The 26,621-nt window shown below is 43.2% G+C and overlaps 1 protein-coding gene across 5 annotated transcripts in view; it reads right to left on the reverse strand.

Moving 5' to 3' along the window:
- Positions 1–26,621, reverse strand: part of oxr1a (oxidation resistance 1a) — a 588,813-nt gene that overhangs the window by 254,957 nt on the left and 307,235 nt on the right. For all 5 annotated transcript variants that reach the window (XM_080193724.1, XM_080193727.1, XM_080193723.1 and 2 more), the window contains one exon: positions 25,209–25,322. In XM_080193724.1, coding sequence (XP_080049850.1) covers positions 25,209–25,322 — 114 coding nt within the window. The remainder of the gene's footprint in view (positions 1–25,208; positions 25,323–26,621) is intronic.

A 26,621-nucleotide genomic window follows, 5' to 3' on the forward strand; every position in this document is an offset into this window, starting at 1 on the left:
TAGTACAGGCCCTTCGACCCTCGATGTTGTGCCGAGCTTTGTCCAAAATCAAGATCAAGCTATCCCACTCCCTATCATTCTGGTGTGCTCCATGTGCCTATCCAATAGCCACCTGAAAGTTCCTAAAGTGTCCGACTCCACTATCACAGCAGGCAGTCCATTCCACACCCCAACCACTCTGAGTAAAGAACTTACCCCGGACGTCCCTCCTATATCTCCTACCATGAACCTTGTAGTTATGCCCCCTAGTAACAGCTACATCCACCCAAGGAAATAGTCTCTAAACGTCCACTCTATCTATCCCCCTCATCATCTCATAAACCTCTATTAAGTCGCTTCTCATCTTCCTCCACTCTAAAGAGAAAAGCCCTAGCTCCCTCAACCTTTCCTCCTAAGATCCACCCTCCAAACCAGGCAGCATCCTGGTAAATCTCCTCTGCACTCTCTCCAATGCTTCTACATCCTTCCTATAGTGAGGTCACCAGAACTGCACACAGTACACAGGGCGGCACAGTAGCACAGTGGTTAGCACTGCTGCTTCACAGCCCTAGGGTCCTGCATTCGATTCCCAACTCGGGTCACTGTCTGTGTGGAGTTTGCACATTCTCATCATGTTTGCGTGGGTTTTCTCCAGGTGCTCCGGTTTCCTCCCACAGTCCAAAGCTGTGCGGATTAGGTTGATTGGCCATGTTAAAAATTGCCCCTTAGTGTACTAGGATGTCTAGGTTAGAGGAATCAGTGGGTAAAACATGTAGGGATTTGGGGGTAGGGCCTGGGTGTGACTGTGGTCGGTGCAGACTCGATGGGCCGAAGGGCCTGTTTCTGCACTGCAAGGTTCTATGGTACTCCAAATGAGGTCTCACCAAGGTTCTGGACAGTTGCAGCATAACCCCATAGCTCTTAAACTCAAACCCCCTGGTAATAAATGCTAACTCGCTATAAGCTTTCTTCACAGCTCTATCCACTTGAGTGGCAACCTTCAGAGTTCTGTGGATATGAACCCCAAGATCTCTGTTTCTCCACATTCCTCAGAACCCTGCTGTTGACCCTGTAATCCGCATTCAAGTTTGTCCTGTGAAAATGAATCACCTCGCACTTATCAGGTTTAAACTCCATCTGCCACTTTTCAGCCCAGCTCTGCATCCTATCAATGTCTCTTTGTAGCCCACAAGAGCCCTCCACCTCATCCACTACTCCACCAATCTTGGTGGCATCAGCAAATTTACTGACCCACCCTTCAGCCCCCTCCTCCAAGTCACTGATAAAAACCACAAATCGCAGAGGACCCAGCACTGATCCCTGTGGTACACCGCTGGTAACTTGTCTCCAGTTTGAAAATTTTCCATCCACCACCACCCTCTGTCTTCTATGACATAGCCAGTTACTTATCCAAGCGGCCAAATTTCCCTCTATCCCACACCTTCTTACTTTCTTCATGAGCCTTCCATGGGGAATCTTATCAAACGCCTTACTAAAATCCATGTGTACGACATCAACTGCTCTACCTTCATCTACACGCTTCGTTACCTGCTCAAAGAATTCAGTCACATTTGTGAGGCAAGTCTTACCCTTCATGAATCTGCACTGACTATCCCAGATTAAGCTGCATCTTTCCAAATGGTCATAAATCCTATCCCCAGGACCTTTTCCATTAACTAACTGACCACCGAAGTAAATTAAACTGCCTGTAATTACCAGGGTCATTCCTAACTCCTTTCTTGAAGAGAGGAACAACATTCACCATTCTCCAGTCCTCTGGCACTATCCCTGTGCACAGTGAGGACCCAAAAGACCAAAACCAAAGGCTCTGCAATCTCATCCCTTCCTCCCAAAGAATCCTAGGATATATTCCCTCTGGTCCAGGGGACTTACTGACCCTCAGGTTTTTCAAAATTGTTAATACATCTTCCCTCAGAACATCTACCTCCTCCAGCCGATCATCCTTTATCATACTCTCATCCTCAAAAACATGGCCCGTCTCCTTGGTAAACACTGAAGAAAAGTATTCATTCATCGCCTCTCTTATCTCTTCTGACTCCATGCACAAGTTCCCACGACTATCCTTGACCGGCCCCAACCTCACCCTGGTCATTCTTTTATTTCTCACATAAGTGTAAAAAGCCTTGGGGTTTTCCTTTATCCGATCCGCCATGGACTTCTCATGCCCCCTCCTAGGTCTCCTAAGCCCTTTTTAACTCATTCCTTGCTACCTTATAACTGTCAAGCGACCCAACTGAACCTTGTTTTCTCATCTTTACATACACTTCCTTTTTCCTCTTGACAAGACATTCAACCTCTTTTGTGAGCCATGGTTCCCACACTTGGCCATTTCCTCCTTGCCCTACAGGGACACACCAATCAAGGACATACAATATTTGTCCCTTGAACAAGCTCCACTTTTCATTTGTGCCTTTCCCTGACAGTTTCTGTTTCTGTCTTATGCTGTCTAATTCCTGCCTAATCACATCATAATTTCCTCTCTCCCAATTATAATCCTTGCCCTGCCGCGTGGCCCCATCCCTCTCCATTGCAATAATGAAAGATACCAAAAATTGTGGTCACTATCTCCAACTCAGATACTTGAGTAATAGAAACCATAGAAAATTACAGCTCAGAAACAGGCCTTTTGGCCCTTCTTGTCAGTGCCAAACCATTTTTTGCCTAGTCCCACTGACCTGCACTTGGACCATATCCCTCCACACCCCTGGAACATAGAACATTACAGCTGTTGCACCGACCAATGGAACCAATCTAATGACTCTCTAACCTAAACTATTCCAATGTTATCCATATGCCTATCCACTGACCATTTGAATGCCCTTAAAGTTGGCGAGTCCACAACTGCTGCAGGCAGGGCATTCCACACCCTTACTACCCTCTGAGTAAAGAACCTACCTCTGACATCTGACCTATAATTACCACCCCTTAATTTAAAGCTATGTCCCCTCATGTTAGCCATCACCATCCGAGGAAAAAGGTTCTCACTATCCACCCTATCTAACCCTCTGATAATCTTGTACGCCTCAATTAGGTCACCTCTCAACCTTCTTCTCTCTAATGAAAATAACCTCAAGTCCCTCAGCCTTTCCTCATAAGACCTTCATAAGACCACTCTCATCCATGGACCCATCCAAGTTCTTCTTAAATGTTAAAAGTGGCCCCTCATTTACCACTTTATCTGGCTGCTCATTCCATACTCCCACCACACTCTGCATGAAGAAGACCCCCACTAATATTCCCTTCAAACTTTTCTCCTTTCACCCTTAACCCAAGCCTTCTGGTTTTTTTCTCCTCTAGCCTCAGTGGAAAAAAACCTGCATTCACTCTAATCTATACCCATCAAAATCTTATACACCTCTATCAAATCTCCTCTCATTCTCTCCAGGGAATAAAGTCCTAACCTATTCAATCTCTCTCTGTAATTCAGCTTCTCAAGTCCTGGCAACATCCTTGTGAACCTTTTCTGCACTCTTTCAACCTTATTTACATCCTTCCTGTAACTAAGTGACCAAAACTGGACACAATACTCTAAATTCGGCCTCACCAATGCCTTATACAACCTTACCATAACACTCCAACTTTTATACTCGATACTTCGATTTATAAAGGCCTAATCTGGAGAAAATGTTTGGACACCTGGGTGATTAGCGATAAATTGGGAGCGAGGTCACCTCCAATCAGGAACAGTGCAAACCTGATTGGAGATGACAGCAATGGCCATTGTTAAATTGGGAGGGTGGGTGAAAATGAAAGTAGACCTTCAACAACTTACCCCTCCAAAATACCAAGGAGTGACATCACAGGATGGCAAGTGGATGATCGATTTAGAACACAGAACATTACAGTGCAATACAGGCCCTTCAGCCCTTGATGTTGCGCTGACCTGTGAAACCAATCTAAGGCCCATCTAATCTACATTATTCCAATATCATCCATATGTTTATCCAATGACCACTTAAATGCCCTTAACGTTGGCAAGTCCATGATTGTTGCAATTGTGCATTCCATGCTCTTACAACTGAGTAAAGAACCTAACTCTGACATCTGTCCTATATCTATCACCCCTCAATTTAAAGCTACCTCCCCTCGTGCTAGCCATCTCCATCCAGGAAAAAGGTTCACACTGTCCACCCTATCTAATCCTCTGATCATCTTATACGCCTCCATTAAGTCACCTTTTAATCTTCTCTCTAACGAAAACAGCCATAAGTCCCTCAGCCTTTTGTCATAAGACCTTCCCACCAGGCAACATCCTGGTAAATCTCCTCTGCACCCTTTCCATTGCTTTCACATCCTTTCTATAATGCAGCAACCAGAACTGTAAGCAGTAAGCAGATACAACATTTAAGAGGCATCTTGACAGATATATGAATAGGCAGAGAATAGAGGGATACAGGGTGCGTAGAGCCAAAGGTCTTTGTTTAGAAAGGCAGAGGCTTGGTGGACTGAAGAGCCTATTCCTGTGTTGCACTGTTATTTGGAAGTATAAGAATAGGCACATTATTAGCATTTAGGGCAGGTCTAAAGACATTCATTCCAATTAGTAACTTAACAAGTAAAGAGATACTAACTGGGTTCTAATTGAAGGAGTAAAGGTTTTTTCAATAACGATGGGCATCTGAGACCTGTTGCTTGCACTTCTTGCATGATGTAGGAATTTATGGACACAATGTGTCTTGGGGGAATCATGTGCACTGTGTCTCCACAGGCTCGAGCTCAGAATTTCTAAGTTTGTGAGGCATCTGGAGTCACTGAGAGCAGAGAGAATGAGAGTTTTCTGGGCTGTACATTTCAGGGCCTGATTACCTCAAAGATAGTAGGTATTCAGGATAGTAGATAGGTCAACAACTGGAAGAATAGGAAGAGGTAGGAAATGGAGGAAAATTCAGGGTGTGTGCCACTCAAAAACCGATACTCAGCTTTGAAAACTGGTTGAAGTGATGACACATTAAAGGAGTACATTCAAAACCATGACAAGAAGTCTCATTGCGTCAGGTTAAAGTCCAAAAGGTTTATTTAGTAGCAAAAGCCACTAGCTTTCGGAGAGCTCGCTGCTCCTTCGTCAGGTGAGTGGGAGTTCTGTTCACAAACAGGGCATATAGAGACCCAAACTCAATTTACAAAATAATGGTTGGAATGTGTGTCTTTACAGGTAATTTTTGTGTCTTCTGTTATGTGAATAGAACTCCCACTCACCTGACGAAGGAGCAGCGAGCACTCCGAAAGCTAGTGGCTTTTGCTACCAAATAAACCTGCTGAACTTTAACCTGGTGTTGTGAGACTCCTTACTGTGTTTACTCCAGTCCAATGTCGGCATCTCCACATCATAAAAACTATGGCACCAGTGGGCAAATGCTTCAGATTAACTGGTATTTATAAAACTGTTCTTGATAGTTTACTCTGTTCATTGATGATCAAAAATAATCAAAAAAATCAGATCCCACTTCACTTCTGTTTCCCAGTTCCAATGAAATACAGAAGGTGGCACATTAGCAACATGTAAGGCCTTTCTCTCTGTGGCTACTTGGGGTGAATGGGATCAAAGGTTATGGGGAGAAAGCAGGATTAGGCTATTGAGTTGGACGATCAGTCATGATCATGATGAATGGTGGAGCAGGCTCGAAAAGCCGAATGGCCTCCTGTTCCTATCTTCTATGTTTCCAGACCTACTGAGCACTTCCAGCAGATTCTGCATTTTGTTTCCCATTCTACTTCAGTCTTCTTCAAAAACACTGTTAGAGATGCATCTGAACCGTTTGTGTTGTGGGACATCCAGCCTTATCATCCACCAACTGCTTCCAATGCTACACAGTGATGCAGTACGGGTACAGAGGTCAACAATGCAGAGAAGGTAGTCAAGAAGCTTGCTTTCCTTCATCAGACAGGGTTTAAAAATTGGCAAGTCATGTTGACGCTTTATAGAACCTTGCTGAAGCCCCACTTAGAATATAGTGTTCAATTCTGGTCGCCTCACTACCAGAAAAATGTGTAGGCTTTAGAGAGAGGACAGAAAAGATTTACCAGGATGTTGCCTGGTATGGAGGGCATTAGCTATGAGGAGAGGTTGGAGAAACTTGCTTTGTTCTCACTGGAGCAACGGAGGTTGAGGGGTGACCTGATAGAAATCTACGGATGTCAGGGGTAGGTTCTTTACCCAGAGGGTGGTGTTAAATGCGCCTAGTTTGGGGGCGTTTAAGAGATCCGTGGATAGGTTTATGTATGAAAAGGGATTGGTTTAGGTTAGAGGGTCATTGTTTTTTAACTGGTCGGCGCGACATCGTGGGCCGAAGGGCCTGTTCTGCGCTGTAATGTTCTATGTTCTATATGTTCTACAAGATTATGAGAGGTATGGACAGAGTGGACAGTCAGAAGCTTTTTCCCAGGTGGAAGACTCAATTACGAGGGGGCATAGGTTTAAGGTGTGAGGGGCAAGGTTTAAAAGAAATGCATGAGGCAGTTTTTTTTTACACAGAGAGTGGTGGGTGCCTGGAACTTGTTGCTGGGGGAGGTAGTAAAAGTGGATACGAACAAAGAACAAAGAACAACACAGCACGGGAAACAGGCCCTTCGGCCCAACGAGCCTGCACTGCCATCTTAACAATGTGTTTTTCCTCCTGCACCCTGGACCAATGTCTATGTTTATGGTACCCCCATTGGAAACCAGATTAAGGGGAGAATAATTTAGGGACAATTTGTTACACCAATCAGCCTAAAAGCACATCTTTGGGGTGTGGGAGGAAACCCACACAACCACAGGGAGAATGCGTATGGTAATGACTTTTAAGGGGCCTCTTGACAAGTTGTGGGTATGCCGGCGTTGGACTGGCGTAAACACAGTAAAAAGTCTGACAACACCAGGTTTTAGTCCAACCTATTTATTTGATAATATACTCACAAGCTTTCGGGGTTAGCCCCTTCGTCAGGTGAATGGAGAGTTCTGGCCTCAGACAGAGCATATAAAGCACAGACAGTTTAGAGATTACTGATTAGAATGCGAATCCTTACATCTAACCTGCTGTTCAAGACCTGAAGTGGCTGATAATGTGAGTGGAAGGAGCACTGATCACAGTTTAAAGAGATGTGTATTGTCTCCAGACAGTACAGTAAGTGAGGTTTTGCAAACCCAGGCAAGTCACGGGGGTTACAGATAGTGCGACATGAACCCAAGATCCCTGTTGAGACCGTCCTCATGTGTGCGGAACTTGGCTGTCCGTACCTCTTGACAAGTACATGAATGAGATGGGAATAAAGGGATATGGTCCCCAGAAGCGTAGGGGGTTTTAGTTAAGTCAGGCAGCATGGTCGATGCAGGCTTGGAGGACTGAAGGGCCTGTTTCTATGCTGTAATTTTCTTTGTTCTTTGTTCCAACAGCAGCCAATATTTCCAAGATTAAAGTTTTCAGCAAAATTAGACTTCAGAACTGGCATTGCACACATTCCCAAGAATCCTCATGATGATTTTATTTTAAATCTCCACACCATTGTGGTGCCTCATGTTGAGACTGTGAACAAATGTTGGCAAGTTGCTGCAGATAAACAGTCAGAATTAGACGTTCTAGTCTCACATCATACAAAATCCCAAGAGCACCCCGGTTCGTTTTGACTGGAAATGGAACTGTTACTGTTGAGTGATACTGATACTTACTGAGTCATCTCTCAAGAGTCCTGAGTCCCTTCAAATAACTTTCAAAATAACTTTGGTCTGAAAAAGCCAAATCCTATTCAACATAACTTCTTTATTCCTATTCTGCAGCCATTATGGAAGCATACAAAGTAGAAAAATAGAAGTGAGATAACAATGTCAGGAGCACATGACCACAGACAGTGAATTAAAGGCATTAAATCTAGACACCAATTATTAATAAATATGAGAATTGTACAATGCTACACACTTGTACATATGCTAACACTTGGGACAAATATCTCAAAGGAGCAGTAGTTGGGCACAAAAAGTGACTGGCTTATTTTTGTGTCAGTAAGTTCTTTCAGTCCAGCTGGATTTTGGTGGTGGCTATGCTCCAAAAGAGCCTCTTTCCACCTTACCCTGTCACTATATCTTCTAGTCCTTCCTAACTCTGATTTTACTACAACCGCATGATGTGGTATTGAATTTGACATTCCAAACTCTTTGAGTAAAGATTTCACTTTAACTCTTCATTAGGTTTATCTGGACTCTCTAAAATTAATGTCGGTGGTTTGGAATTCCCCCACAACTGGAAAACCCTCTCTACGTCGACTATTTTAAATTCCCTCAATGAGCAAAGAACAAACAAAATTACAGCACAGGAACAGGCCCTTCGGTCCTCCAAGCCTGCGCCAACCATGCTGCCTGACTTAACTAAAACCTCCTATGCTTCTGGGGACCACATCCCCTTATTCCCATCTCAATCATGTACTTGTCAAGATGCCCCTTTAAAGTTACTACTGTATCTGCTTCCACCACCTCCCCCGGCAACGAGTTCCAGGCATCTACCACACTCTGTAAAAAATCTGCCTTGTACATCTCTTTCAAAACTTGCCCCTCACACCTTAAGCCTATGCCCCCTAGTAATTGACTCTTCCACCCCGAGAAGAAGCTTCTGACTATTCACTCTTCCTTGTGTCTCATAATCTTGTAGACTTCCATCTGGTCTCCTCTTAACTGCTGTCGCTTCAGTGAGAAGTTTCAAACCAAGTTTCTCCAACCCCTCCTCATAGCTAATGCCCTCCATACCAGGCAACGTCCTGGTAAATCTTTTCTGCACCCTCTTCAAAGCCTCCACATCTTTCTGGTGGTGTGGCGACCAGACTTGAAGACTATATTCCAAATGCAGCCTCACTAAGGTTCTATAAAGCGTCAACATGGCTTGCCAATTTTTAAGCTCGATACCCCGGCTGACAAAGGCAAGCATCGAACCAATGTTAAAGACCTATCATGATGTGGAGATACCTGCATTGGACTGGGGTAACCACAGTAAGAAGTCTCACAACACCAGCTTAAAGTCCAACAGGTTTATCTGATAGCAAACGCCACTAGCTTTTGGAGCGCTGCTCCTTCACCAGGTGAGTCGGTTGGTATGTGACCTTAGACTTTTGTTAGTCTTTTCTCTGAAGGAAGAAGGTGGAAGAGAGAATGTCCAGAGTGCGTGGGGTGCTTAATTATGCTGGCTGCTTTGCTGAGGCAATGGGAAGTGTAGACAGAGTCAATGGACGGGAGGCTGGTTTGCATGATGGATTGGGCTACATTCACAACCTTTTGCAGCGGTTTGCTGTCTTGGCAGAGCAGGAGCCATACCAAGCGGTGATACAACCAGAAAGAATGCTTTCTATGGTCAATCCGTAAGAGTTGGAGAGGGTCATAGCTGATGTGCCAAATTTCCTTGGTCTTCTGTGAAAGTAGAGGCATTGGTGGGCTTTCTTAACTATAGTGTCGGCATGGAGGGATCAGGGCAGGTTGTAGGTGATCTGGAAACCCTAAAAACGTGAAGCTCTCGATCCTTACTACTTCGTCCCCACTGACGTAGACAGGAAATGTTCTCCTTTAAGCTTCTTGAAGTTGATGACAATCTCCTTCGTTTTGTTGATACTGAGGGAGAGGATTATTGTTGGCACACCATTTCATCAGATTCTCTCTCATTCCTGTACTCTGTCTCGTCGTTGTTTGAGATCCAACCCACTACGGTGCTATCATGAGCAAACTTGAAAATCGAATTGGAGGGGTATTTGGCCGCACAGTCACACAGTATAGTTGGGGGCTGAGAACGCAACCTTATGGGCCACCGGTATTGAGGATTATCACGGAGGAGGTGTTGTTGCCTATCTTTACTAATGTCCTGGATCAAACAAAAACCTGTAAAAATTTTGTGGGCAACTGTAAGTTTTTTTTTGTTATTTCATAGGATGTAGGCATTGTTGGCTTGGCCAACATTTTTTTTGTTGACCATTCCTAATTATGTTGGAGAATGAAAGATTTAGTGAGAGGGAAAAACTGAGGGAGATCAATATTAGTAGAGAAATTGTGCTGAGAAAATTGAGAGCATTGAAGGCGGATAAATCCCCAGGACCCGATAATCTACATCCCACAGTACTAAAGGAAGTGGCTCTAGAAATAGTGAATGCATTCGTGGTCATCTTCAAGGATTCTATAGACTACGGAGCAGTCCCTGCTGATAGGAGGGTAGCTAACATCACTCCAATATTCAAAAAGGGAGGTAGAGAGAAAACAGGGAATTATAGACCAGTAAGTCTAACATCGATAGTGGGAAAAATTCTCAAATCCATTAACAGGGACTTTATAGCGGTGCATTTAGAAAGCAGTGGCAGGATCAGACAGAGTCAGCACGGATTTAGAAGGGGAAATTATGCTTGACAAATCTGTTGGAATTCTTTGAAGACGTAACTATTAGAGTTGACAAGGGGGAGTCAGTCGATATATTTGGACTTTCAAAAAGTATTTGATAAAGTTCCGCATAAGACATTATTATGCAAGATTAAAGTGTATGGGACTGAGGGAAGTGTAATGAGATGGACAGAAAACTGGTTGGCAGAGAGGAAACAGAGTAGGAATTAATGGGTGCTTTTCAAATTGGCAGGCAAATGGAGTATAATGTATGAAATTATCCATTTTGGCATAAAAACTAAAAAGCAACATTACGTAAATGATAAGAGATTGCAGAGCTCTGAGATGCTTCTGACTATCCACTCTGTCCATGTGTCTCATAATCCACTAAAGTTGCTCCATTATCAAATCTTTATAGAAGAACGCTCTGTGACAGTTTTCCAAGCAACACAAATAGGCTGTTTTAGAATGAAAACAGATGATACTAAGAACTGTAACGAGGATGCAGAGATCATTCAGCATAATCGGGACAGAATTGGATGAGTGGGCTAATCAATGGCAGATGCAGTACAATTTGAGTAAGTGTGAGGTTATTCACTTTGGAAGCAAAAATAAGGTGGCAGATTACTACCTGAATGGCTGAAAATTGGGAGGGGAGCGCGAGTAGGATCTGGGTGTCCTTGTGCACCAATCACTGAAGGTAAGCATGCAGGTGCAGCAGGCGGTAAAGAAGGCAAATGATACATTGGCTTTCACTGAAAGAGGTTTTGATTGTAAGTAAATGTAGGAGGGATGTTCCCGATGGTGGGGGTGCCCAGAACCAGGGGGTCACAGTATGAGGATACAGGGTAGACCATTTTAGATGGGGATGAGGAGACATTTCTTCACCCAAAGTGTGATGAGTCTGTGGAATTCATTACCACAGGAAGTAAGTATCATTGAATCCCTACAGTGCAGGAGGTCATGCAGCCCATGAAGTCCGCACTGACAACAATCCCATCTAAGTGCCACCTCCATAACCCCACATAAATCCCTTCACACTAAGCAGAAATTCCACCCACACATTTTCCCCGTAACCCCAAGTATTTACCCCACTAATTCTCCCTAACCTACATGTCTTGGGATACAAAGGGGCAATTTAGCATGGACAAGCAGGTCCCTGGTGCTGTGAGGCAGCAGTGCTAACCACCACGCCACCTTGCCGCCCAAGTAGTTGAACGTATTTGAGAGAAGCTTTGAGATAGCACTTGGGGCAAATGGGATCAAAAGTTATGGGGAGAAAGCAGGATTAAGCTATTGAATTGGGCGATCAGCCATGATCATGTTGAATGGTGGAGCAGGTTCGAAGAGCCAAATGGCCTCCTCCTGTGCCTATGTTTCTATGTCCCACCGGTGGTAGTGGTGAGCTACCTTCTTGAACCATTACAGTCCAAATGGTGCAGGTACATCCACAGTGCTGTTAAGTGAATGCCAAACATTCACTTAATGTTTGGCATTAAGGTGGAGAGGCTCTTCCCGATCAGAAAGGGCAGTAGGACTAGAGGGCACAGCCTCAAGATAAAGGGGGGGCGGTTAAGAACGGAGTTGAGGAGGAACTTCTTCACTCAAAGGGTTGTGAATCTCTGGAATTCTCTGCCCGTTGAAGTGGTGGAGGCTGCCTCGCTAAATATATTTAAGACGCGGGTTGATAGGTTTTTGATAGGCAAGGGGATTAAGGGTTATGGGGAGAGGGCGGGAATGTGGAACTGAGCCACGACAGATCAGCCATGATCTTATTGAATGGCGGGGCAGGCTCGAGGGGCTAGATGGCCTACTCCTGCTCCTACTTCTTATGTTCTTATGTTCTTAAACACTGTTTCTTCTTTTCTAGTCCTGATTCCAGAACCAATCTCTCTTGAGAACCAGTTTTGTATGAAGTGAGACATGTCAACCACAATAGATTTTAGTGGAACAGCTATGCGTAAGCTGTGACAACACAAGATGAGGAATGAGAAAAGCGATGTACTTTCACAAAGGGAGGATCAGTGAGTAGCATGAGTGGGCATGGGGATCGGTTCAGGAACAAGGAGCATCTATTATTGAAATGGGGCAGGTTGCACCTCAGCAGGACTGGAACAGATGTCCGTGGTTGAGGTGGGGCCAAATGTTCACTACTGTGGTGGGGGAAGGTTTACATTAAATTGTCAGGAGGGTGGGCAATAGCATACTGAAATAGGACAGAAGAACAAAGTGCGTAAAGTGAGAATGTTGGACAGTATTTGTGAAGGAAGTTATTAGGGTAGGTGGTGGTTCAGTGGAACTGTCACTAGACTAATAATCCAGAGACCCAGGGTAATGCCCTGGTTCAAATGGCGAATGGTGGAAATTAAACTCAATAAACCATCCGGATTCTGATGTCAAATGATGACCATGAAACTGTTGTTGTAAAAATCTATCTGGTTCACTAGTATCCTTTAGGGATGGAAACCTGACATCCTTACCTAATCTGGCCTACATGCGACTCTATACCGTTGTAAATACTTTCCCTATTTCTTCTTCTGTTTGTTTAGGAAACCTGTGCTGGGCAGCACAGTGGTTGGCACCGCTGCCTCACCGTATCAGGGTCCTGGGTTTAATTCCAGTTTTGGGGGACTGACTGTGGAACTTGCACATTCTCCATGTTGTCTGTGTGCGTTTCCTCCCACAGTCCAAAGAACAAAGAAAAGTACAGCACAGGAACAAGCCCTTCAACCCTCCAAGCCTGTGTCAATCATCATGCTCTACCTAAACTTAAAAAAAACCTTTCTGCCTTTATTTGGACCGTATCCCTTTATTCCCTTCCTATTCATGTACCCATCCAGATGCCTCTTAATTGTTCCTAATGTGCCTGCTTCCATCACCTCCTCTGGCAGCATGTTCCAGGCACACACCACTCTGCATGAAATACATCCACCGCTCATCTCCCTTAAACTTTCTCCCTCTCATCCCTCTTTGCAACTGACACTGACACCTTGGGAATAAGCCTCTGACTATCTGATTCTGGGTGAATGGACGGTGAGGTGATTATTGAGGGCTCAGACCCAAAACCAGAACAGGTTTCCTAAACAAACAGAAGAAGAAATAGGGAAAGTATATACAAGCCTTTTGCAGCAAGGAATTACACGATCTGTGGCTTCTACAAATTAATTCACCCATTTGGGCAGCTAGGAAACCAGACAGCTCTTGGAGGCTGACAATTGATTTTGGGACTTACATAAAATGATTCCATTAACAGAGCCAACAGTCACTAACAGCCCCCAAATCATGATGAAACACAATGCACAGGCAAGATCAGTACTGGGTTTTGTTCTATTCCTTTACATCGGCACTGTCAGCATAAATTCACATTTACATTTCAAAACCAACAATATACATGGACTTGTTTGCTCCAAGGGTTTCATAATTCTCCATCAATTTTCCATTGGAGCTTAGCTACAGATTAGAGAGCTTTTCACAGCTTGACTGTTTAATTCAATATGTAGATGGCCTTCTGCTTCAAACAAGCAACAGAGATGAACATCTTCAATTGTTGGATGAATTGTTAACTTTACTCACATCTTTAGGACATAAAGATGCAAATAATGAAGCCTAAGGTGGTGTACTTGGGGACAGTGGCAATGCACGGGAAGTGCAAAATTGAACAAAAGTGCATTGAATCAATTATGTGGTTGCCCCTCCCAAAAAATGTAAATTCACTCCCATCACTTTTAGGATTGGTGGGGTATTGTAAGAATCATATTGATCGTTTTGCCACTAAAGTTGCTCCATTATCAAACCTTTATAGAAGAACGCTCTGCGACAGTTGTCCAAGCAACACAAATAGGCTGTTTTAGAATGAAAACAGCTTTAGCCACAATACCAGCATTACAAGTGCCGAACCTTGAACACCCATTCACATTAGAAGTTGAAACAACAGATTCAACTATTTCAGCAGTGCTTTTGCAGGAACATCACAGGAAACTTGGACTGGTGGCTTATGCCTCTAGACTTTTGACCTCAGTTGAGCAGGGATTGTGTGAAAGGCATGTGTCCTCAATTTTTTGCATGGTGCAGTATTTTTCACACATAATTTGGCTTAATCTATGAACAATCTTAACGGAACACATTCCCATTCAATTGTTATTAGATTGACGGATTAAAGATGGTTCAGTTAGTCAGATTCAGAAAGAATGGTGGACTTTAATACTTCAGGGTAAAAATATTGGGGTTAAACGAACAACACTGCTCACATTTTTAGCTGACAGTTTAAATTGCAGTGGCAAGCCTGATGAGTGTTAAATTGTGGCAACAAATAATCCCAAGGGGATATTTGTTACAAAACAACAGGGGAAAAGGTCCCTAAATCACAATTCTGCTAGATCAAGAACCATATCTGACATACCTACACAGAGAGAAGCCACTTAACAGGTTTTGAATATTCTTGTTGGCGGATCCTCTATGGTGGAGGACAGTAATAGAATGACAGGATGTGGAATATATGTGGAAGATCACCACGAATACCTCTCATTGAATTAGCTTTAAAATTACCTAGGGGAATGGGTGCTCAAGCAACTAAATTGGTAGCTGTGGCTTATGTGGTTAGTCATCATAATAAGTTTCCACCACCTATAGATGTACTCTCAGAAAGCATGTACGTTTGCAGCAACTGCATTAATTTCCTGCCACTCTGGGAAGCTAGAGGTTTTGTTTCAGCAGACAGAAAACCTTCACCTCACCACCTTTACTAAGTTATATTTTACAAATTGCCCAAGGATGGGAAGGTGGGATTGTTAAGATTAAGGCACATCATGTAACTCTCCTGTCAGGAATTCTTGACGAGATGAACTGACAAATCAGGGTGCTCAAGAGAACTATGGGAGACGCCAGTGGGTGAACAGATGGATGCTGTTACTGTTAGTCAGGTTAATACAGGAGATCTTAAACAGGCTCAGCGTAGTGATGACGATTTAAAACAATTACAGGGGAGAACATGTTCCACTTTCTCTGCCAAATGAAAAATGATAAGTTACAGTTTCATGATGGGCCTGTTCTTAAGAATGGACAGTATGTAGTGCCAACCCAAGATCACAATCAAATTGTTTACCAATGCCACTATATACAGGGTCATCAGGGAACAGAAACAACTATTAGATGAATTAAAGGATTATCTTGGTGCCTAATGTGGACATGCATGTAAAGATGTATGTAGACAATGGTTTCATATGTGCTCAAAAAAATCCACAAGTAACGAGGAATTGAGGCATACAAGACCTGTTGAAGAACCATGGATTGATACAAATGGATTATATTGGTCCTTCACCACCATATCATGGGGGATACAAATATATCATAGTGATTATTGACACTTAGAGTAAATGGGTTGAAGCATCCTCTACTTGAATTAATACAACTAAAGTGACAGCTAATACTCTAGAACAATGGGTGTTTACTAGGTGGGGACTTCCATATAGTATTAAATCAGTCCCAAGGTACTCATTTACTGCTCAAGTAATGAAACAAGAAGTTGTACTGGTTGTTGAGCAGTGTTGGGACGAGTAACTGGACAACCTTCAAATGGTATGATTCCTGCTCAACAGCATTTAGAATCAGATTGTTTCTGATGCCCTCCTTTGCTTGGTTTCCCAATTAATATACATGGTTGTGGTGCATAGCTGGTATTTCTGACACATATTGTCTTCATACATAGACAATGTCTTCGGATATATGTTCTTTTCAAGGCCCGAATGCCTATAATCATACATGTATGCTGTCTCCAAATAGATGTCTAAGTTGGGTGCTAGATGAGATGTCCATACAAATAAGACACAAAGAAGAGTTCAACTTACCCCCTCAGGACCTTCTTTGGTACATGGCACTTCTAAATCTGAATTTAAATTTTATTCTACTACCTCATCTTTCTCAATGATATATTATTGTCCTGTAAATACTTTGGACCTAAAATGGTTTAATAACAACAAATTTTAAGGGTGGCATGGTGGCACAGCGGTTAGCATTGCTGCCTCACAGTGCCAGGGATCCGAGTTCACTTCTGGCTTCAGGTGTCTGTGTGAAGTTTGCACATTCTCCCAGTGTCTGCATGGGTTTCCTCTGAGTGCTCCGATTTCCTCCCACACTCCAAAGATGTGCAGGACTGGACATGCTAAACTGTCCCTGAGTGTCAGTGGGATTAGCAGGGTAGAAGGGCATGCTAAAACAATTAGTCAAATTATTAAACACAAGGCAATTGATGATGGGAAACAGCACAATAGAATTTTATATAGTTTTTATGGAAACTGGATGATGGAGCAACTTAGAGAGAATTCAGAACAGACTATTCAGGGAAGGTTCCTTCTTATATCAGTAATGTACGTTTAGATTATTTAAGTCGTGGACAAACACATTCTAATAGGTGTGGTTATGGGAATAGGGGCTAGGTAGGGTAGTTGTTGGTGCAGGCTCGATGGGCTGAATGGCCTCCTTCCTGCACTGTAGTGATTCTATTCTATGAAATATGAACCAGGTACTATAAGAATGTTCGTTCTCAACTGATACCAACTGTAATGGATTTCACTAAAATTCATTTACCACATTGGTGTCCTTCTCACTCTCAACTAAGGGAATTATATTTTTCTTAAAATACAGAGACTGTTAAATCAGGAAGTAACAGATGAGGAGCAGAAATGGTCTGGTGGTTTAAAGAGTCACCAGAGAAGGGAGTTAATTATTGATTTAGCAATGGAGTATAGTGTAGGAGTATCCATAGTTAACATTTTTAATTTGGTAAGTCCAGATATTAAATTCTAACATTAACCCAGCAGATTAAGCAAGTAATGACTGAGGTGAATAACTGTCAGGATGTAGCATCAGGATTTCAGTTGCTACAATAGGATGGCACAGTGGTTAGCACTGCTGTCTCACAGGACCAGACACCCAGGTTCAATTCCGGCCTTTGGTGACTGTCTGGGTGGAGTTTGCACATTCTCCCAGAGTCTGTGTGGGTTTCTTCTGGGTACTCTGGTTTGCTCCCAAGTGGTCCGGTTTCCTCCCAAAGTCGAAAAATGTGCAGGTTAGGTGGGTTGGCCATGTTAAAATTGATCCCGAGTGTCAGCGGGATTAGCAGGATCGACATGTTGGGTTATGGGGATGGGGCCTGGGTGGGATTGCTGTCAGTGCAGACTCAGTGGGTTGAATGGCCTCCTTCTGTACTGTAGAGACTCTATGAAAATGCTAATAAATATATGGTAACAGTGTTAGAAGGGCATGCTAAAACAATTAGTCAAATTACTAAACACAAGGCAATGGATGACAGGAAAACAGCAAAATAGAACTTTATGTAGTTTTTATGGGAACTGGGTGATAGAGCAACTTAGAGAGAATTTAGAACAGGCGAATCGGGGAAGGTCCCTTCTTGTATCAGTAATGAAGATTTAGATTATTTAAGTCACGGACAAAGACATTCTAATGTGTCCCGATGTCAGTTTTGATGGTTGGCCAAGGTTTAGCTTGAGAATAATTGTGGTGGAATGTTACATAAGGTTTTAGGATTAATATTAGGGATTCCAATGGGTACAATGAAATGCAAAGTATCAGAGATTCAAAACATTGGTATCAATATGGATGGTATATGATAATATTTGACCTTATGTTATAGAAAGAGAAAATTTTGGTGGCTGCTACTTTGATTGTTGGCATCCCTTTAAAGAATAATTATTTGCCCAAGTCGCATATATTCAACGAACAAACATCTTGTTGATTTAAAGTTGATGAAAACCTAAAGCGTAAATAGAAATTAGAGGTCACGATATGGATATCACTGAAGTAGCTGATAAAGAAATGGGCGAGTGTTAACATAGAACATAGAACACTACAGCACAAACAGGCCCTTCGGCCCACGAGTTGCGCCGATCACATCAACACCTATCTATAACCCCCAATCCCATAAAACCCCATATACTCATCCAGAAGTCTTTTAAAGGACCCCAGCGAGTTCGCCTCCACCACCACTGACAGCAGCCGATTCCACTCACTCACCACCCTCTGAGTGAAAAACTTGCCCCTAACATCACTTCTGTACTTTCCTCCCCGCACCTTAAATCTGTGTCCTCTCGTAGCGACCATTTCAACCCGGGGAAATAGCCTCTGAGAATCCACCCTATCCATTCCTCTCAACATTTTATAAACCTCTATCAGGTCGCCTCTCAACCTTTGTCTCTCCAGGGAAAAGAGACCCAGCTCCCTCAACCTAACTTCATAAGGCATGCCTCCCAGTCTAGGCAACATTCTTGTAAATCTCCTCTGTACATAGTTGGGGAATGCAAGGCACGGCATAGTGGGGGTGGGGCGGAGCAGGGTTTGAAATGCGTGTACTTTAATGCGAGGAGTATTCGCAATAAAGTGGATGAACTTGCAGCGTGGATCAGTACCTGGGACTTTGATGTTGTGGCCATTTCTGAGACATGGATAGAGCAGGGTCAGGAATGGATGTTGCAGGTTCCGGGGTACAAATGCTTTAGTCGGAGTAGAGAAGAAGGTAGAAGGGGGGGTGGGGTAGCATTGCTAGTCAAGGACTGTATCACAGTGTCGGAGAGAAAGTTTGATGAGGACTTGTCAGTTGAGGTAGTATGGGCGGAGATTAGAAATAGGAGAGGAGAGGTCACCCTGTTGGGAGTCTTTTATAGACCTCCTAAAAGTTCTAGAGAGGTTGAGGAAAGGATTGCGGAGACAATCCTGGTTAGGAGTGAAAGTAATAGGGTAATTGTTATGGGGGACTTTAACTTTACGAATATTGATTGGAGTTGCTATAGTTCTAGCTCGCTAGAGGGGTCAGTGTTTGTACAAAGCGTGCAGGAAGGTTTTTTGTCTCAGTATGTAGACAGGCCAACTAGAGGTGAGGCTATATTGGATTTGGTGCTGGGAAATGAGCCAGACCAGGTGCTAGACTTGGAAGTTGGTGTGCATTTTGGTGATAGTGACCACAATTCGGTTACGTTCACCTTAGTGATGGGTAGAGATAGGCATGAACCTCGGGTCAGCAATTTTAGCTGGGGTAAGGGCGATTATGAGGCTATCAGGAGTGAATTAGGAAGCATGGATTGGATTAGGGGATTACAGGGACTGGGAACGTCTGAAATGTGGAGTTTTTTCAAGGAGCAGCTACTGCGAGTCCTTGATAGGTATGTCCCTGTCAGGCATGGTGGATTTGGTAGATCTAGGGAACCGTGGTGCACTAAAAGAGTTGAGTCGATGGTTAAAAAGAAAAAGGAGGCTTATGTTCGGATGAGATTGGAGGGCTCAGATAGTGCACTAGAAAGCTTTAGATTGGCTAGGAGGGAGTTGAAGAGTGAGTTGAGAAGGGCTAAAAGAGGACATGAGAAGACTTTGGCTGATAGGATTAAGGAGAATCCTAAGGCGTTCTATAGGTATATCAAGAACAGAAGGTTGGTCAGGGCAAGATTAGGGCCAGTTACAGACAGCAGGGGGAAGTTGTGTGTGGAACCGGAGGAGATTGGAGAAGTATTGAACCAATATTTCTCTTCGGTGTTCACGCAGGGGGACATGAATATAGCTGAGGAGGACATTGGGTTGCAGGGGTGTAAAATAGACAGTATTACGGTTGATAAAGGGGATGTGCTGGAAATTCTTGAGGGGCTGAAAATAGATAAGTCCCCTGGTCCGGATGGGATCTACCCTAGGATTCTCTGGGAGGCTAGAGAGGTGATTGCAGAGCCTCTGGCTCAGATCTTCAGGTCGTCATTGGTCTCTGGTGTAGTCCCGGAGGATTGGAGGATAGCGAATGTTGTCCCATTGTTTAAGAAGGGGAACAGAGACTTTGCCGGGAATTATAGACCGGTGAGTCTTACTTCTGTTGTGGGCAAGGTTTTAGAAAAAATTATTAGGGATAGGATTTATAGTTATTTGGAGTGTAATGAATTGATTAGAAATAGTCAGCATGGTTTTGTAGCGGGTAGGTCGTGCCTTACTAACCTTATTGAGTTTTTTGAGAAGGTGACCAAAGAGGTGGATGGGGGCAAGGCAGTTGACGTGGTATACATGGATTTTAGTAAGGCGTTCGATAAGGTTCACCATGGTAGGCTTCTGCAGAAAATGCAGATGTATGGGATTGTGGGTAATCTAGGAAGTTGGATCAGGAATTGGCTATCAGATAGGAGACAGAGGGTGGTGGTGGATGGTAAATATTCATCATGGAGTACAGTTACGAGTGGTGTGCCTCAGGGATCTGTTTTGGGGCCACTGTTGTTTGTAATTTTTATTAATGATCTGGATGAGGGTATAGTTGGGTGGATTAGTAAATTTGCTGATGACACCAAAGTTGGAGGTGTGGTAGATTGTGAGGAAGGGTGTCATAGTCTGCAGGGAGACTTAGATAGGTTGCAGAGCTGGGCCGAGAGGTGGCGGATGGAATTTAATGCGGAGAAGTGTGAGGTAATTCACTTTGGTAGGAGCAACAGATGTGTCGAGTATAGGGCTAACGGGAGGACTTTGAATAGTGTGGATGAACAGAGGGATCTAGGTGTGTGTGTACATAGATCCCTGAAAGTTGGGAATCAAGTAGATAAGGTTGTTAAGAAGGCGTACGGTGTCTTGGCGTTTATTGGTAGGGGGATTGAATTTAGGAGTCGCAGTGTAATGTTGCAACTGTACACTACTCTAGTGCGGCCGCACTTGGAGTACTGTGTGCAGTTCTGGTCCCCGCATTACAAGAAGGATGTGGAGGCGTTGGAGAGGGTGCAGAGGAGGTTTACTAGGATGTTGCCTGGTATGGTGGGGAGGTCCTATGAGGAGAGACTGAGGGATTTAGGGTTGTTTTCGTTGGAAAGAAGGCGGCTAAGAGGGGATCTTATTGAAACATATAAGATGATTAGAGGTTTAGATAGGGTGGATAGTGATAGCCTTTTTCCTCGGATGGAGAAAGCTAGCACGAGGGGGCATGGCTTTAAATTAAGGGGGGGTAGCTACAGGACGGATGTCAGGGGTAGGTTCTTTACCCAGCGGGTGGTGAGGGATTGGAATGCCCTGCCTGCTGCTGTTGTAAATGCGTCTAGTTTGGGGGCGTTTAAGAGATCTCTGGATAGGTTTATGGACGAAAAGGGATTGGTATAGGCTAGTGGGTCATTGTTTTTGTAACTGGTCGGCGCAACATCGTGGGCCGAAGGGCCTGTTCTGCGCTGTAATGTTCTATGTTCTATGTTCTATGTACCCTTTCAATAGCTTCTACGTCTTTCCTATAGTGAGGCGACCAGAACTGCGCACAGTACTCCAAATGAGGCCTGACAAGGGTCTTATAAAGTTGCAGCATTACCTCCCGACTCCTAAACTCAATCCCTCGATTAATGAAGGCCAGTACACCCACCATACGCCTTCTTGACCACCTCTTGCACCTGCGAGGCCGATTTAAGAGTCCTGTGGACCCGGACCCCAAGATCCTTCTGCTCTTCAACACTACTAAGACTCCTGCCCTTGATAGTGTACTCGTTCATCCCGTTGGTTCTGCCAAAATGGACGACTACGCATTTATCTGCGTTGAAGTCCATCTGCCACTTCTCCGCCCAGTCCTGCATCCTATTTATGTCCTGCTGCAACTTTTGACATCCTTCCAGACCATCCACAACACCACCGACCTTCGTGTCATCAGCGAACTTACTTACCCATCCCTCCACTTCCTCATCCAGGTCATTTATGAAAATGACAAACAGCAAGGGTCTGAGTGTTGCACTACTTTCTTATGAGAGCTCCATATTTTGAGAATGGTTTAATTTGTAACATCACCCACACTATTTTATATGCTTTCCCTACAAATTCCAACAAGATAAGGTTATATCGAATGAGTTGACATACATCAAAGACAACGATCCCTATTAAATGTAACAGACTACTTCAGATGAATATTTTGAGCAATGTAATATTATCAACCTATTATTTATAAAGACATTAAAACACATTAAGCTGCTACCTATGAAATTTTTATTCAAGTCAAACAAACTGCTGAGAACATTGATCAGGATATTAAAGTTATAAAGGAACTGAGATCGTGGCATGATTTTTGGAATTGAGGCTCCAGCATATAAATTCATCCTTTAATGTCTCATGTTGCAGTATTAATTATTTTATGTACTTTGATTTATTTGATACTACTTACTGTTCAGTTTGTAAAATGGAAATGAGAAATAACACAACAGTTGAATGTGGAAGTGTTGTTACAAAAACGAGAATTTTGTTAATTGCAAATGTAACGTTTGTAATACATTAATAGTTTGGCTGACTTCTTGCCGCCTGTTTGAGAAGAAGTTTGGTTATGGTCCGTGATCCACTTTTTTAGAAAAATAGACATAGAATCATAGAATCCTACAGTGCAGAAGGAGGCCATTTGGCCCATTGAGTCTGCACTGACCACAATCCCACCCAGGCCCCCATCCCCATAATCCAGTGCATTTGCCCTAGCTAGTGCCCCTGACACTAAGGGGCAATTTAGCTAACCTGCACATCTTTGGACTGTGGAAAGAAACTGGAGCAACTGGAGGAAACCCACGCAGACACGGGGAGAATGTGCAAACTCCACAGACAGTGACTCAAGCCATCTTTTGGATGCAACTTTAAACCGAAGCCCAATCTGCAATCTCAGGTGGATGTAGCCAATCTCACAGCACTATTACAAAAACAGCAGCTTAGTTCTCCTCGGTGTCCTGACCAATATTTATGCCTCAACCTATAAAGTCATAAAAGTAATCATCTCAGTAACCTATTCTGGATAACTGGCACTGGGAGGCAGCAGTGCTAACCACTGTGTGACTGTGACACCCAATTTTGCTTTTTTTTTGCCTCCTTTTGCTTTACCCTTCAGATCAAGAGGAGGAACTGTGGTCACAAAGAAGAATGATGACAACAATAGTGATTATAACAACAATAACATTAATAAGGAGCAATTGTGACTGCAAGTTAAGCATGCTAGGATTTTGGTCAAGTGATAATCAAAGCACAAAGTACAACACAGGAAAGGCACTTCGACCCTCCAAGCCTGCACCGTGATCCTGATGCCTACCCAAACAAAAACTGTGTGCACTTACAGAGTCCATGTCCTTCCATTTCCATCCTATTCATGTATTCATCCAGTTGCCCCTTAAATGCCCCTATCACACTTGCTTCCACCACATCTCAGGGCAGCACATTCCAGACGTTCACCACCCTCTATGTAAAAACTTGCCTCACACATCTCTAAACTTTTCCCCATGCACCTTAAACCTATGTCCCCTAGTTCTTCACTTTTCTACCCTAGGAAAGAGCATCTGACTATTCACTCTGTCCATGCCCTCATAATCTTGTAAACTTCTATCAAGTCACCCCCTCAAACTCTATCATGCCAATGAGAAGAAACCAAGTTTATCCACCCTCTCTTCATAGCTAATACCCTCCAGAACAAGCAACATTTTGGTAAATCTCTTCTGTACCCTCTCCAAAACATCCACATTCTTTTGTTAGTGTGGTGACCAGAACTGAACACTATATTCTAAAGGAGGCCGAACTAAGGTTCCATACCACTGCAGCATAACGTGCCAATTTTTATACTCAATGCCTCCACTGATGAAGGCAACATGCCATATGCCTTCTTGATTACCTTATCCACCTGCGCTGCCACTTTTAGTGGTCAGTGGACACATACGCCCAGATCTCCCTGCTTGTCAATGCTCCTAAGTGTTCTACCATTTACTGTATAATTCCTCCATGCACTGCACCTTCCAAAATGCATTATCTCACACTTGCCCTGATTAAAATCTGTCATTTCTTCGCCCTAGTCTCCAACCAGTCTGTATCTTGCTGTATCCTCTGACAACCCTCTTCAATATCTGCAACTCCATCAATTTGTGTGTCATCTGCAAATTTCCTAATCAGACTAGCTACATTTTCCTCCAAATAATTTATATGTACTATGAACAACAAAGGCTCCAGAACTGATCCCTGTGGAACACTGCTAGTCACAGCCTTCCATTCAGAAAAGCACCCCTCTGCTGCTATCCTCTGTCTTCTATGGCCAAGGCAGCTCTGCATCCATCTTGTCAGCTCTCCTCTGAGCCCGTATGACTTCACCTTTTGTGCCAATCCACCATGAGGTACCTTATCAAAGGCTTTACTGAAGTCCATATACACAACATCCACTGCCTTTCCCTTATTTATCATTGTCACTTCCTTGAAAAAACTCGATCAAGTTAGTGAGGCACGACTTCCCCTTCACAAAACCATGCTGTCTATCACTAATAAATCCATTTGTTTCCAAATGTGAGTAAATCCTGTCCCTAAGAATCTTTTCCAATAATTTCCCTACCACTGACATAAAGCTCACCAGTCTATAATTTCCTGGTTTATCTCTGCTGCTCCTTTTAAACAATGGAACAACGCTCGCCATCTTCCAGTACTCTGAAACTTCACCTGTAGCCAATGAAGAGTTCTGTCAATGAACCTATATTATGAAAACAAAGTCTACCTTATAGAAAACAAAGTCTACTTTCTCTCAATATACTTGTAAAATCCATTAATGTTCTCTCAAGCTTCTTTTCTTCAATTTCTCAATCTCGTTCTTTATTTTAATCACTTCACATTGGTGACCATGAGTCTACCCAAAACTCATTTTTCATCCCTTAAGGCATTCCTTAAAAATCAATCAAAATTGGACATCAAAATGATCTCCAATCATTTCTTCCAGAATTGCTGTCATGGCTCAGTGTTCAATTTGGTTTGATAATACTTCTACGTAGCATCTTAAAACATTTTACAACAATAAACATGCTACATAAACGGATATTTCTATCCTTCTCACTCTGGAAGTTCCTTACTATTCTTTACGTTGGAGGAGTAACATGCTTTCCAACCTTCAGATTCTTACCATAGATTTTTCAAACTCAGTTTCTGAAGAGGTTGGTGACAAAGGGCTGACTGGACTCAATGATGGTGAACTCTCCACACTGGAAATGTAGTCTGGATCAGGAACATAAAGAATCTGCAAGAAAAATAGAAATGAAGAAATATTCAACAACTTGTTTCAAGCACAAGCTTTAAAATTTAGGGCAAGTGCTTACTTTAATGCCTTACTTAAGGTCAATAAGTGTGTGGTCCGTAATTGAACAAAAATCTTGCCAGTCAAGTCTCCATGCATATAGTACTCCAGGTGCCATCTAACCAAGTTGTTTATTGATACGATTTCTGAGGGTTTGAATTGCCCCTTCTACCAGTCCATTTAACAATGAGTGATAGGATGCAGTCCAGATGTATTAAATTCCATTGGAGGGCATGAAGTTCTGGAATTCACCGCTTGTTGTAATTTCTCGATCATAGTCTGAGTAGTCATGGAGCTCAACCCACATGTATGCGCACCCAAGGCATGCCAGGCCACTCCCATGGACGCAGGGAGGCCAGGGGTGAGAGTTTTTGATTTTCTAGGCACAGGACACATCACTTTACCAACCCTGTAATGTCAGAATCAAGACTGGACAAACAGATGCAACTCCTGGCCAGCATCTTTATTTTTGATACTCCTGGGTGGCTATTTGATAATTCCATTAATATCGTTTGTTGTCCTGGGAAAGGAACAATTAGTTGGGAGCCCCAATGAATCATTGCCTCTTCAATACTTGCGTTAAGATTTTTTAATGAGGTAGGATTTCATTTCTGAGGAGAGTCATCCTTGGAATCCACCATATAGGATCATGTGCCTTATTTTGGATAAGGCTGGGTCTTTTGGGTCCAGGATTTCACCAGCCTTGCTGACACTGGCAAGATCTCCAAAAAGTTCAGCTTCATCATGACCTCATAGAAACAAGGAATCAGATATGTGGGCAATGGGAGGTGAATCTGCATTAGGTACTGGGATCCTAGGGCAGTGCTCCAGAATATATTTGTAGGCCACAAATACCAAGACCCAGCATTGTACCCAATCAGAGATGATGGGTTTATGGTCCGTAACTATAAAAAAAAAAGCTGACAACAATAGAAGTATTGACAGAACTTCTTCACACCAAACACGACCGTCCAAAGCTTCCTTCTTAATTTGAGAATATCATCGCTCTGCATCTGAAAAGTCCTGGAGGCATATGAGATAGGAAGCATAGCATCTCTCCAGCAATATGACAGTGTTGCACCAACCCTGCATAGGGAAGCTTCACAGGTTTAAAATAAGTTATTTCTTTGGGTTGAAATGGGCCAATGAGCTGGATGACAGTAACTGATGCTTGACCTGAAAAAAAGCCTCTATCTCTAAAGCTCCCCAAGACCATCTGCAGTATTTTTGTAGTCGGGCTTG

This window comes from Carcharhinus amblyrhynchos, chromosome 8, assembly GCF_965287045.1.
Source record: "Carcharhinus amblyrhynchos chromosome 8, sCarAmb.v2.hapA, whole genome shotgun sequence".
Taxonomy (NCBI): Eukaryota; Metazoa; Chordata; class Chondrichthyes; order Carcharhiniformes; family Carcharhinidae; genus Carcharhinus; species Carcharhinus amblyrhynchos.